Here is a 16231-nt window from a genome sequence, read left to right on the forward strand (position 1 = left end):
AATACCTTAAATACCGGTCACTTTTTATAAAAAAAATTTCAATTGTAAATACCATACGTTTAATTAATTACAGTTTACAACATAGTTATGTTAGTTAAATACGTCTACTGGTACTAAATTAATATTGTGATTAAAAAACTAAATAAATAAAATTATTCAATATATAAACCTAAAAGAGTTGTATATTCATTAACTTTCCAATATTAGTCTATCAATGACTTTTATTTTTATGCTGAGGTTTACTTTTTTAGTTTATTTTAAAAGGTAAAAAATAGAGAGTAAGTATTAATATTTTTTTTAGGGAAATGCTAAATACATACAGCCCTAAGGGTTGTATTTAACGTGCATAAAAAGACTTGTATCTTCCATATTAAAAGCTCGCCCCCTAACTTTCATGGTAAATGTACTAACAATTTATGCACCTTAAACACAGCCCTAAGGACTGTAATTAGCAAACCCCATATTTTTATGTTATTAATATATATATTAAAAACAAAGGTACGAAAATGCGTGTAAAAAATAGTAACGGGCCATTTTATTTGTTTGGGCCCATTTCTATTTTCTTAATGGGCTAACTTCATTTTATTTTGGACCCATCTTATATTTTTAATTTTGGGCTTGACAAATTATGTTTTGATCTTTTAAATTGCTTCTAATTTGTTTACAAAGATTAATTATTTTAATTGCATATTATTATTTTTTAAGTTTGTAATATTTTAAAGATTATCTCATGTTATTACAAGTGAATTATTACATAGTATATATACAAATAACAGTAGGGTGTGTGTTTTGAATATATATACACCTAACCATCTCTGAAAAATTTATTTGCAATACTTATTAGTTTCAATGTTATTTCGGTTGATGTTTTATTATTATAAATATTTATGGGGATACTTTGAAATGAGAAGTGTTATGTTTTTTTTAATGATATAAACTCAAAAGTCATATAAATTGTTAAGGATAATGTAATTAATTATGAAATTGTGATTGATGAGTATGTTGTTACTGATCATTGTCCTGTTTCTTTTTTGGTACACTAATTCAAAACTTCTAAGAATAATTAACATTAGTATTATTAATATGCAATTAAATAGTTACCATGTTTATTATCTTTTGACTTTTAGATTTTACAAAGTTGACTTTGAATTTCAAAGGTCAAGATTTAAAAGCTTATGATTTTCAATGGCCAAGATCAAAAATTTAAAATATTTTTTTCACTTAGCTATGATGGCCATATATATATATAATATATGAGTAATAGACCAGAATAGAAGAAAAACAAGTAACATATCACTAATTGTGATTTAAGGTTCAATATAGAGAAGAAAAACAAGTTACAGATCACTAATTGTGATCTAGAGTTTTTAGATCTACATCTATTTGTGAATCATGTCACTGGTATTTAGTCTAATCTTTTCAAAAAAATTTTATTTTTTTGATTTTTTTGATTTAGAGTTCTTAGATCTTTAACAAATCTCATTCCACCGTTACATTATTTTTACATCTATTGTGAATCACATTATTGGTATTTTTTCTAATCTTTTCTTTTGATTTTTTTTCTTGGTTATTATTATTATTATTATTATTATTATTATATTCTAAGGTAATTGTTTTAGAGGTTTAAAGTATTACTATTTCACAACAAGAATGTTAGTTTTTCATATTTTAAACGTTTTTTTACCTTATGATTTTTTTGGTTATATGTTAAATTTGGCTAAAAACATGTAACCAGATCGGTTAGATTTAGGTCGATGTTTTTGGTGTTCTATTCTTCCTGGCTATGTGTTATAATATTTTTTAGATATGCATTTCATGATTTATACATCAAATGGATTTTTACAAACTTTAATATAAAAATATGAAATATGAAATATATATATAAATATTAGTATGAGTCAACCGTGCATCACGTACCGATATTAATACTAGTTAGATATACAATACAAGATACCAAAAGAAAGATATGGACTTTAGCTAAAACAAATAGGCTGCTTGGCAAAAACAAAAGGTCTACCTCAAACCAAAATCGTATCAATGTGCACCTTTTTTTTACTAAATAATTTGTAAAAGAAATATCTAGATTTTTGAGTGCGACACATTTGAGAATGATATAATTTCAAGCACTATAGGATCCACCAACTAAAGGAAGGTCAAATGACCATGTTTTAAATAAATAACATTATTCCTTGATTCATAAAGTCCTTATCTTCAACTTTTCAAACAAATTCTCCTCTACTTTTAAACTCCTAATGTGAAGGCTACAACAAGTGAAAAGCAATACAATGCGTCTTTTGTCATGTTCTCATTCTCATATTGCTACTTTCAGTGATTGTGGTTTTTCTTCTAAAGAATTAAATATGTAGTGATTGTGGTTTTTCTTCTAAAGAATTAAATATGTGATTGGCTTCAAGATAAATTTTCTTCACCAATAACAAATCTATAAAACTTTTATGGATCTTATAGAATTTGGGGGAGGATTCTTAAGTTCTCTAGTCTAAGTTTGAAAAATTTTAATCTTTGGATTAAAATCAAGGATCAAATTCAAAATATGAGATAAGAATGACTAACAAAGATTACAAAGACATGAGAAAGTAGAGAGAGTAAAAGAGTTCTTATATTATTAAGATATCTCTAATCCAATGCCACTATTTATAGTGCTCTAGGAACCTTATAATCATAAATGAGATTATATTTTATTTACATGGATAGTCACAATATAAATATACATTTATATAAATTACATTTAAAACACTTCCCCATGACTATCCATTTCATACGCATGATGCTGTCTCGTTAAAAACCTTGCAAGGAAAACCCAGTGGGACAAAACCTTGCTAAGGGAAAAAGAGTACAACGCGTATTTTCTCCCCCTGGTGATAATCAGATAAGCTCCTTGAGTCGACGCATCCCAATCCCATGCACCAACTTCTTGAATGTAGAGGTCGGAAGTGATTTGGTAAACAAGTCTGCCAAATTTTCTTTGGAACAGATTTGTTAGACGGTAATATCTCCATTCTTTTGCAAATCATGTGTGAAGAAGAACTTTGGTGAAATGTGCTTTGTTCGATCACCTTTGATGTACCCTTCCTTCAGTTGTGCAATGCATGTTGCGTTATCTTCGTGTAAAATTGGCGGCCCTTCATCTCTCGAAGATATGCCACAAGACTCACGAATGTGTTGTATTACAGCCCTTAACCAAACACATGCTCGACTAGCTTCATGAATCGCCAATAATTTTGCATGGTTTGGTGATGTGGCTGTGATTGTTTGCTTTACGGAATGCCATGAAATTGCGGTACCTCCACTTGTGAATAAATATCCAATTTGAGATCGTCCAGTGTGAGGATCAGAAAAATACCCTGCATCTGCATAACCAACCAAACTTGTTTACGATTGGTTTGTAAAATACAAACCCATATCTTTTGTACCTTGAAGATATCGGAAAATTTGTTTTACCCCAGTCCAATGCCTCCTTGTTGGGCATGAACTATATCTTGCCATAAGTTTACCGAAAATGATATATCTGGTCGCGTATGGCTAGCAAGAAATATTAGTGCACCAATTGCACTTAAATACGGTATTTCTGGACCAAGAATTTCCTCCTCATCGCTCGGGGATCAGAATTGGTCTTTCACAACATCAAGCGACCTTACAACCATTGGGGTACTCAAGGGATGTGATTTTTCCATGTAAAATCTTTTGAGTGCTTTCTCTATATATGTTTCTTGATGCACAAGGATTCCACCCTTGAGATGTTCAATCTGTAACCCGAGACAAAATTTCGTCTTTCCTAGGTCTTTCATTTCAAATTCCCTTTTTAAATATTCAACCGCCCTTTGAAGCTCCCCCGGAGTTCCAATTATGTTCAAGTCATCAACATATACAGCAAATATCACGTATTCTGAATTTGACCTTTTCATGAAGATACATGGGCATACTGAATCATTTTTGTAACCTTCTTTTATTGAATACTCACTAAAGCGATTATACCACATACGCCCAGATTGTTTCAACCCATATAATGATTTATTTAATTTAATTGAAAGTTGTTCTCGAGAACTTGATTTACATGAATTTGGCAATTTGAACCCTTCCGTGAGTTTCATGTAAATATCGGTATCAAGTGAGCCATAGAGACAGGCTGTTACAACATCCATCAGACGCTGACCAATCCCCTATTGTATTACCAGACTAATAAGATAACGAAAAGTTATCGCATCCACCACTGGAGAATATGTCTCCTCATAATCAATCCAGGTCTTTGCGCGAGAATCCTTGTGCTACCAATCTTGCCTTGTATCAGACAATTTCATTTTTCTCATTACGCTTTCGTACAAAGACCCATTTATAGCCGACAGGATTTACACCTTGAGATGTATGGACCACCGGTCCAAGAACTTCTCGTTTATTTAGGGAATCTAATTCTGCCTTGATTGCGTCTTTCCATTTTGGCCAATCATTTTTTTGTTTACATTCATCAACAGATTTTGGTTCTTGATCCTCATTGTTTTCCATTACTTCTAGCGCTACATCATACGAAAAACTATCATCGACGTCGATTTCATTTCGGTTCCATACCTTCCTAGACATGATATAATTTATTGAGATCTCTTCATATTCAGGTACCTGAGGTTCCTCTGGAACCATCATGTCTAGAGTCTCTTCAAGAGACTCTTTTTCCGGTGTCAACATTACATCGACTTGATCATCTACATTACTTGCTCCTTTTTTCTTTCGAGGATATTTATCTTTGGAACCGATTGGTCTACCACGTTTGAGACGTGGTTTTAACTCATTACCAACACGCGGTTGCCTTCTGGAACAATTATTTTCATTGGAGCATTAGCAGCTGGTGTATGTGACTTGGTCACTCTCTTTGGGTCAGTGAATGCGTCTGGTAATTGATTTGCTAATCCTTGTAAATGAATTATCCTTTGAACTTCTAGTTCACACTGTTTACTTCGAGGATCAAGATGAGATAACGATAATTCATTCCAAGTTATATTGTTATTTTTCAGCTGCTTTTCATCTCCCCCTAATGTTGGGAAAATTGATTCAAGAAATGGACAATCAGCGAATCGAGCCGTAAACAAATCACCTGTTGATGGCTCTAAGTACTTAATGATTGATCGTGATTCATACCCAACATATATCCCTAACCTTCTTTGAGGTCCCATCTTTGTGCGTTGTGGTGGAGCGATAGGAACATATACAGTACAACCAAAGATCCTTAGATGGGAAATATCTGGTTCCTGACCAACCAACTTTAACGGGGAGGAGGTATGATAACTTGTTGGCCTGATGCGAATTAATGCTGCTGCATGTAAAACTGCATGTCCCCAAGCAGTTACTGGTAGTTTTAATTTCATAATCATTGGCCTTGCAACCATTTGGATTCGCTTGATAAGTGATTCAGCGAGTCCATTTTGTGTATGTACATGAGGTACAGGATGCTCTACACTTATCCCAATAGACATGCAATAATGATTAAATGATTGGGATGTAAATTCACCAGCATTTTCCAACCGAATTTTCTTTATCGGGTAATCCGGAAATTGTGCTCTCAACTTTATTAACTGAGCAAGTAGTCGTGCAAATGACATATTACGGCTTGATAGTAAGCATACATGTGACCATCTGGTTGATGCATCAATTTGGACCATAAAAGATCTAAATGCATCAATTAGATACATCTGGTCGAGTAATTAACTTCCCCTGTGAGCATGCAACACATGTAATGTCTTTGGACTGAAAAATCTTCTGGTTCTTCAAAGAATGTCCACATGAATTTTCAATAACTTTTCGCATCATTACTGATCCAGGATGGCCTAGCTGCTCATGCCAAATGATAAAGTTTTCTTGGTCCATAAACTTCTGGTTTATGACCGTGTTTGATTCAACTACATTATTTGTAGTACAATACAAACCCGAGGCAAGTGCGGGTAATTTTTTTAACACATGTTTTTTACCCGAAATCATATTTGTAATTTGAAGGTACTCATCATCATTTTCACAAGTAGTCTCAAGATGATATCCATTTTGACGAATATCTTTAAAGCTTATTAGGTTTCTTTGAGATAATGGAGAAAATAATGCATTGTTAACTTTAAGCGGACTTCCATTTTGTAGAACAATATAAGCTTCTCCAAAACCTTCAATTAATTTGGATTTTCTAGATATAGTACCAACATTTGCCTTTTTCAAAGATACATTAGAAAAATATCTCTTTTTCTTTAGAATTATATGTGTAGAAGCACTGTCAATAAGACATTTATCTTCTCCATTAGCTAAATACTCCATATGCTTCAAAAGAAAATAAAGTTCCACAAATAAAAGATATAATAAGATTCAAACAAAACTATTCATAATATGTTCCAAGTTTTCAAGACAAGACATGACAAATCTCAAACGAGAATGTCTTAACAAAACATAAAATAAAATAACATAGCATAAATTCTAATCATCCGTATTAAGGGAAAAGTTGGAAGCTTCCAAATGGGTTGTATTGGCCATGACATCACCAAAATCCAAATTACCTTGCTCGATAAGGAAATCATTATAATCCAGATTAGTTGCATTAGTATTTTCTTTGGTAGCATCAACACTTCCATCTTCGTATGTGAAATTTGACTCTATTCCTTTTCCTTTGTCTTTGATTGATTGTTTATAAAGTTCCACCAAGTGTTTGGGTGTGCGACATGTATGAGCCCATTGGTTGTTGCCTCCACATCGATAGCATCTATTTGATGGGTTTTTCTTTGTCATCATTGGTTTTCTTTTCACTATCATGCAACTTTTGGTGGGTTCTCTTGTTTTTGAATTGAATACCTTGATAATTTCCTCGAGCATATCCACGCCCACGTCCACGACCACAACCACGACCATGACCACGACCACGAGAATGGCCACGACCATGTCCTTGACTTCCACTTTGGCCATTATATGTTGCCACATTCGCTTCAGGGAATGTGGCTGCACTAACCAGACGGGCCTTGTGGTTTTTCATTAAGCGTTCATTATTTTGCTCGGCCACAAGTAAACATGATATTAATTCACTATATTTGGTAAAGTCTTTTTCACGATATTGTTGTTGCAAGACAATGTTTGAGGCATGAAAGGTGGAAAATGTTTTTTCCAACATATCCTCATCAGTAATATCAACACCTCATAAAGTTATTTGTAATGTGATTCTAAACATGGCCGAGTTATACTCACTTATAGACTTAAAGTCTTGCAATCTTAAACTGTGCCATTCATGACGAGCATTTGGCAATATCACCGATTTTTGGTGATCATACCTCGACTTCAAATTGGTCTATAGGACAAGTGGGTCTTTCACAATGAGATATTTATTTTTCAATGACTCATGGATATGATGGCGTAAAAATATCATCGCCTTTGCTTTATCTTGGGCACTAGTAGTGTTTCCTTCCTTAATTGTATCCCCAAGATTATTAACATCCAAATGGATTTCGGCATCCAATACCCATGACAAATAAATTTTTCCAGTGATATCTAATGCCACAAACTCAAGCTTTGCAAGATTCGACATGATTAACTATATTAAATAAACACACATGAATTAATATAACTAATATTATAGAACAATAAATCTTGATGAGAATGATTATTAGCTTGATGGATATTGTCGAACAATGTTGATACAAGCAGAACACATAATTTACTAGTTAACCACTCAAAAACAAATAACTCTTCATGTGAAAAATGAAGGTTTTTTTTATTTTTATTTAACACACGTTAATGATTCTATAAAATACATATGTAATAATAAACTACAATATAAAATATATTAGCAATCGATTTGATACATATGAATTTAAACAGTCGTTATATTTGTGAAACTATTTGCAATCTTAAAAATTTAATTATATAGCAAAAGAACATAGCTACAATAATATGATTATATACAAAGGTAGAAGTATATGATAGTCTTTTCAAATTACCAAATTAACCAGTAAAGAAAAGAAAAACCCTTACGTAACCTAATAACATTACTAAAATGACCAAGCCTTTGAAAGATGGTATTGATTTAGAAAAATAAATTAGTCCATTATGTGAAAAAGCAAACACATCATTATCATTATCATTAGATATAATATGTATATACCCTTTTGTGTCTATATTTATATATGTTATCATAATCAAAATATTAATTAAAACTAAAATAATATATATAAAAATTTACTGAAAAGAAGTATTGTAAATAAAGACGAAAAATTTGAGTGGCTTTATACTTGTATTACTATTCGAAATTAAAAATACAAGATGACCAAATTAAATTACAGAAACTTTACCAACGAAGAGACCAAGACTCTATTTTATGGTCATGTGATAATAGTCATATTTAACCCAAAATTGTATGAATTACGATATGGATTAGATTAGTAGAATAAAAGAAAATCAATACAACTTTCTAACAACCCAACATTGTATGAATTACAATATGGATTAGTATGAAAGGTTAAGGAACAATGATAAATTAGACTATATGTTATACCTTTTGATAGTGCGATCTTACTCGAAGAGCCAATCGTGCTGATAACGTATTAGATAACAATTACTAACAAAGATTACAAAGACATAAGAAAGTAGAGAGAGTAAGAGAGTTCTTATATTATTAAGATATCTCTAATCCAATGGCACTATTTATAGGGCTCTAGGAATCTTATAATCATAAATGAGATTATAGGTTATGTACATGGATAGTCACAATATAAATATATATTTATATAAATTACATTTATAACACAAAGATCATTATATTTGAATTTTGACATTTGATTTTAATCTAAAGTTTCCAACTTGATTGAGGGATTCTCTTTACATATAATTTAGCTTAACTTGCAGAGAAAAAAAAACACATGGCAAGAAAAACCTAGGTAACAAAAGCTCCTCGACATCGTGCAACTGAACCTTTGTACTTATGTGGATGAGGGGTACTCGACCTTAGAAGAGAAGGAGGGGAGAGGAGAGAGAAAAATAAAATCCGGTTAATTGTCTCTTCTATTTTAATCAAACTGACAAAATCAATTTTTACAATTGTACGTATTGCTTGATGAGGCAGGTCTTGCTCCAGCTCTTGACGCACTAGTTGTGCGTAATAAATATGTTAGACACCAAGATCATATTTTCTAGATACGCCTCTACTCATGCTTGTTACCATGGCCCCTAAATTGTTCAATAAATGAATGTCGAGGCATGGCTATTGATATGTTAGCAGAGGAACACTTTTCATGCTCAAGTTACAACCGGAATCAGGTCTGATTCTTATCAAATTGAGATGATCATCGATGGAACAATCTAAATTCCTAGTGGGAAAATTAATTAAGAAAATTGATGTATTTTAGTTTTCCAATATTCACAACTAGTGGAATTGCCCCGGCGTTGCCCGGGGTCGTAGCTTTTGTGTGTTTTTTTTAAGAGTTTATACTCGTTCTAAAGACCCAAACTTAGATGTACGTATTACAAAACAACTACCAGCATCATAATATAAGGATAGTTAATTGTTTATCCTCGAAGTTGGTTTCTTTCTTGTCTTACTTAAAATTCGTTAGAAACCAGTAAATATATGTCGTATTTGTATCGTAACCCAATACCAATAAATTAAATGATGTTTAGTGTAACATTTACTTAAGAATAAATGTAAACTACAATATTCATTCACATAAAATTTCATAACAGAAATATATAATGTCTATTGAAGAATAATTGATTTATCTAAAACTTTATGAAGGTTGATAAAAAAATTAAAATTATTAAAATTATTATAATTAAAAATAATTTTGATTCAAATTATAACCCCACCTCATGACATTCCCATTCCACATGCTATGCCACCTATATTATCCTGCTATCCGCCAATCTCTTGTTGCTTACTCAGACTTTAGTTCTTGATTTTCCAAATATCCTTCCAAAAACATACACACGTATACAGATACTTACACATGTATGTGTGAGTCTATGACTCATGTTAAAAACATCCACCATTTCAACCACAAATGTTCTATCTTTTATCTCATTCCAACCCCCAAAAAAATCATGTAAAAACACCATCCTTATTTGTTTGGTTTAGTTAAGTTCGCCACTGAAGCTGTGCACATTAAAGTATGAAAAAAGGTAAATGATTTTGAAATATACAGATACAAACAAAATTTAAACATGGATTTGTGATGCACTCCATCGAAAGTGAGTTATGAAGGAAGAAAAAACTTGTACAATATTTGATATTTGGCATGCTCTAGAGGTACCAAGTTACAACAAATTACTACTAATTAACACGCCGACACGGTAACAACCGTCATCGAACAATACCGCTGGCCTGAAACACTTCCGGCGGCTGCTAACGATGACGTCCAGGATGACAAATTCTGCAGGTTGAGGAACCACCAAACAGTTATTAATAGAAGAAGACATCTAGGAAGACAACAACCGTATATTGCCGAAGTAAAACACCTCCAATGGACGCCGACGACTACGACGATGACGGCAGCTGCGGATTGAAGAGAGACCTTTAAGCATCTTTCAAAAGAAGAAACCAATTAAGTCTGATTGCAAAAGGTAAAAAGTTTGTAAAAGATAAAGAGAGAAGATAAAGGGTGCAAAATATAAAGAATTGTTTGTAAATTTGGGCCAAATTTTTTCATTAGCCGACAATAATAAAGACAAACAACTGAAGCAAGCCGATTACAAGCCAACCAAGCCAATTACTATCCAACCAAGCCATCTATCGTAGCAATCCAAATTTAGATTGTTATATATATAATGATAAAATGGATCACATTAACCCAAAATCACTAAATAGAAAAAATGAAACCCAAGGCTCGGTCAATTATGTTGTCAGTTGAGCTCATGTTAAACTGGTTTGGCCCGAATTTACTGCAAAAATCGTTGGCCTTATATTTGCTGGGCTTAAATGGACTCAAATGGACCTGCTGGGCTCCATCTACAAAATATACATATAGTAATGGGCTAACAAGTTAATAAATAATAACATTATAGGTTGATCGATCATTTTCCTATTTACAACTACGGCACAAGTCTACAGCAGCAAACTACATTGTTGTGCAAAAATATATAAGTACAAAAAAGTTTACCAAAATTGAAAAAAGCCTGCTGTAACTCCAGAATGCATGAGACATGACTGAAAAAAAGAAATTAAAAGTGCTATCCATAGCTCCAAGATATGAAACATCAAGAAATACATTTTCATTCAATCTTTGTTTTGTTTTTGTATGCTCATCAAATTCTTCGTCCCTATCTATAAAATAAACACAAACAAATCTAATACTCTTTAATAAAACACACACATATGTTATGAAATTTCAAATTTGATAATTGATTAAATTACCTCTAACAATATTTCCATCTTTTTCTAAATTTCGTTAGTATTATAAACCCATTTATAAATACTACCGCTACCACCCTCTACATTTCCTCTATTTTTTGTCACATAAATGTTTACTTTGTTGCTTGAAACATTATGAGAGGGGAGGAAGTGATAAGATGATATATTATAGTCACTAATTTACTCTTATATGATATATATATTTTTAAAACTAATATATAGTTTTATAAAACATAATACTTTAAGATGCATGTTAATGGGAACTAGATGCTTGTCATTACTAATTAACATGCATCTAAAATATAATCACTCCCCATATCCTAACCACACTTTTTAGTATCTCAACTAAAATAGTGTGGGCCTCCATGTCTACAATGGTATACATGATAGAGTAAAAACGGGGCCCCTATCATTAATAATCTGGTCGGGTTACCAAAATAATGGTCGGGATACCAGACGCCAATATAATTCATCTTATTAATCAAAATAACCAATATGCATGTTACTGTAACTAATTAAAGATGAATGTGCTGACATCAAAGTTCACATTGACGCACAATGACGAAAGGAAAAGGAATACTTAATTAACTTATATGTTTTTATATGTTTTTCTACCGACACTGTAAAATAGTAATATATATTTACGCTACATCAGAGTGCTTCGCATGGTAAACCTAAGGCTATATAAATTAACTAGAGTGGTGTCCGCGCGTTACAGCGTCGACGGTCTATAACGCTTTAGACACCGTAACGGTTTATAGCGTTCAGTTTACTTTCATGAGATGCGTCAATGCAGGATCTAACCATATATATCATTTTAAAAATAAGTCGCGTATTAGGTGCAAAAAATAATGAAGTGCAAACACTAACCATGAAAAATAACCACTTACAATTGTAAGGGAGGAAACCAAGACAATTAAAAAAAATAAATAGTCAAAGATTAAAATTTATACAAAGGACATAATTGGTTCGTAATTTCGTGAGTTATAAAAAGGCAATATTGTTTAAACATTTTGTAATAAAACAATTAAGATGTTTTTCTTATCCGTAACAATAATAATTTTAGAATTAATGAAGATTTTATAACAACAGAAGTTTTAGGTAATTGTGAGTTTTTTTTATTAAGGGTAATTTCAGAATTTCAGGGATAAGGTGTGTGGAAATAGTTTAAATGTAGAGGGTATATTAAGTAATTCAAAGGTAGAGAGTTAAATGAAGGAGAGAGTAGTTTGTTTATATAGATAGTATAGATATAGATTAATGTTTTTATCAACAAAAATCATTTATCATTTTTCAAAAATTCTTAATAAGTTAGTCTATAAGTTAATGTTTCATATCAAAACATATATTATGTTATGCTATTTTCCTAAATATGAATAGTGCAGCTCAGAGGAAAGTCCATTGTGTGGATAATCTTTCTTCCAAGAATTTTCTTAGATGGACCCCACATAATCTTTATTCTTATGTCCGTTTACACACCACTCCTATCATTTACTCCTTTTGTGTTGCACGTTTTGGTTGTCTGTTTTGGATGCTCTCATGCTCATATAAACCTCACAATCATCCTTCATGAAGAATCAAAATCTATGCTATCCAAAGAAACACACAGAATACTTAATTAGTTACTAGTTAAAAAATGGTGAGGACTCCAAGCTGTGACAAAGATGGTCTAAAGAAAGGAACATGGACTCCTGAAGAAGACCACAAGTTGATGGCTTATGTTGCTACTTATGGCTGTTGGAACTGGCGACAACTTCCAAAGCACGCAGGTTCATATATATATATATATAGGCATTAAATTACTATATGCGGGTGAACATATACAACTAATGATATTTAATTTTAATATTATCGTATATTCATCATAATTACCTATGTTCTCATAAACAGATCAAGCTGTTAACAATATTATGGTTCTTACCTGAATCTTACCACTGTGCCAATTGCTCATGTTTATTTCTTTCGTATTTCTAAAACGTGTGAAAAAATATGTTAATTTATTCACATTTAAAATTGTATAAATAAACTCACACTTAAAAATGTGAAAAAATTAAAAAAAATCATACTCTTTTCACAAGTATAAATGTATAAACAAAATGTTCACACTTAAAAGTATGAAAAAATGTCAAACATTTTCACACTTAAAAGTGTGAGAGCTAAGTTTTTACACTCAAATTCCTCGCACTTCCTCTTGTGTGGGGAAATTTGGTGTCACAAATTACTTCCACACTTATAAGTGTGGACAATTATAAATTTTTACACACTTAAAAATGTAAAATTTTTGTTTCCACATATATAATTGTGAAAAGATTTTGATTCTTTAACTTTATTCACACTTTTAAATGTGAGTTTTTTTTCCACACATATATAAGTGTGAACAAATTAACAATTTTTTAAACATCTTTAAAAAGCGTAAAGAAATGAGTGTTAATAAATAACATATTTGTTGTAGCGTACCTTTTATATATATCACTGACCTTGCTTAATATTGAAACGTGGTAACGGTTCCAGGTTTATCAAGGTGCGGAAAGAGTTGTAGACTCCGTTGGATGAACTATTTGCGTCCGAATATCAAAAGAGGAAACTTTAGTCAAGAGGAGGACAAGCTTATTCTCCAATTGCATCACTCGCTCGGAAACAGGTCTGATTAATTGAGATTTGCATATATATATGAATACGTATTTCAACGGTTTGTTTGTAATAATGATTAACAAGTTAAAGTATTCATATATATAGGTGGTCCGCCATTGCAACTCACCTACCTGGAAGAACAGATAACGAGATCAAAAACCACTGGCACTCATCCCTCAAGAACCGGTCAGCCAACACTTCAAAATCAAAACCAAACAGTTTCAAAAACAAATTCAGTAGCAATGACGAAAAAAAGAGAAATAAAAATGTATTAGATATTGACTCGGTGTTAGACCATGCCACTGCTAACATACTTGAAAGCACACCAATATCATCTCTTTCTATCACAACATCCTCAAACACAAATTATAAGAATTCTGGAGTGGAAGATGAGGCATGTTCTAGTCAAGTGACTGCAGAAACCATTAGCGATTTTTGGGGTGAACCGTTTCTAGAAGATTTTGAGGGCAAAATTAATTGCACAAATGATAATTTCTTGGAGCCATTATTTGAGCTAGGAATTATTTGTCCACCATGTCCCAATGATTTTTATGGGATTCACAAGGAACAAACATATGAAATTTTATGGTGAATAATAAAACAAATTTTAGTAATCTCATCCAAATTCCTCTTTAGACAAGTAATGTTTTAGTGACTTGAAAGGGAATTAAGATCCTAGCTTATTGAGTCGAATGATCTCCTACAATTCATGTCTAATAAAATTGAGTCTAAATCCCCATAGTAAAAAGAGATAAAATAAGAATAACATCAACGTCTAAAAAAGTAAAATCTGATGGGTGTCATAAACATGAAGTATCTTTTGTATACAAAACAATAACAAAGGTTAATCTAAGGTTAAGATTAAATAAAAATTGAACCGAATTCATGTGTCTTTTTAATATATTTATTTATTCTATTATTTAACTATATATAGATTCAAATTCCTTATTAGACTTAGAATAACTTCTAGATATAAAACACATTATAAACTTATTTAATTGATCGTTTTCTGATTAATAAAATGGTCTCTTTTTCTTTCTCAATTCTTCAACTCCTATTACTTATAGTACTTATAATAAGTTAATAACATGAAGACTTCATAAAATTTAGTTTACGATCCGAAATCACAAGGCCATTTGCCGTCATCCTCTATACTTACAAGTTCTGATTTTGATTTGATTTTAAAAAATTAAGATAAATCCAAAACTTTAACTAAACATATATTATATTTATCATTACTGTTTATTATAACCTAACTTCGATAATCGGTTTATTTTAACAACAATGTATTTCATACTCATAAATCATGTATGAGGCATATTTGAATTTCTTTATGATACAATCCATATAGCTAACGTACATCGTATGAGTATTAATTAGGACTAGTTAGTTAAATATATTATTACTTTATTATTGTCGTAGAATGTATCCAATATTGTGTGCATTTAAATTGTACTCGTATAAGTTGGACTTTGGAGTAAGATAGGACCTGGTGTCAATAACTCTACCATCGCTATCAAAACACTTTAAAGACCATCACTACTATTGCAAATCAATAAACTAAAACAGGTCAACAAAAGTTAGAAATGTGAAGCAGCGTGTTTGCCATGATTCCGTTTGTAACGATTGTTTTAGGAAACTTGTTATGATACTTTAACTAGTTTAGTAACAGTGTTTGTAATGGTTCACACCTATGACATATCAACCCAACAAAATACCTTTCAATAACGCATTATAACCGTAACAATAATCACACCACATCATATTTTTATATAAAGTATAACACTTTTTCTTTATTAATAATCTTATAACAAATTCAGATAACTAAAATAAAACTTCATTAATATAGATACAGTAGAACCTCTATAATTTAATACTCGATAAAATAATAACCTCGATAAACTAATAATTTGTCTGGTCTCAACTTGGGGCCAGTACAAAATCGGACCCAATCAATAAAATAATAAGATAATAACTTTTTTGAAACTCTAATATAAATATATTAGTCCCAATAAAACTATAAATTAATAATTCCTTAAATATTTTAAAGTTTTAGCATTGTCTAGTAAAATAATGAATCTATAGTCATTTGTTTTTTTTTTTGGAACTTGGAATCTAAATTGAGTTCATCTTTAAATTTTCTCATCGCATTTAAGAGTTGAGACATTATCGTCTCGTATTGTAACAAAAGTTGTGAAGTGTTCAATGATCTTTTGAGAGTGTTTTATATTG

The 16231-nt window shown here is 31.4% G+C and overlaps 1 protein-coding gene across 1 annotated transcript; it reads left to right on the top strand.

Moving 5' to 3' along the window:
• The first annotated feature begins 12909 nt into the window (after positions 1–12909).
• Positions 12910–14613, top strand: LOC122588392 (transcription factor MYB14-like). Its single transcript, XM_043760497.1, has 3 exons — positions 12910–13137; positions 13880–14009; positions 14105–14613. The coding sequence occupies exons 1-3, from the start codon at positions 13005–13007 to the stop codon at positions 14589–14591; spliced, it is 750 nt and encodes a 249-aa protein (XP_043616432.1). The 5' UTR covers positions 12910–13004; the 3' UTR covers positions 14592–14613.
• Positions 14614–16231: the final 1618 nt, after the last annotated feature.

The sequence above is a fragment of the Erigeron canadensis genome, chromosome 2 (assembly GCF_010389155.1).
Source record: "Erigeron canadensis isolate Cc75 chromosome 2, C_canadensis_v1, whole genome shotgun sequence".
Classification (NCBI taxonomy): Eukaryota; Viridiplantae; Streptophyta; class Magnoliopsida; order Asterales; family Asteraceae; genus Erigeron; species Erigeron canadensis.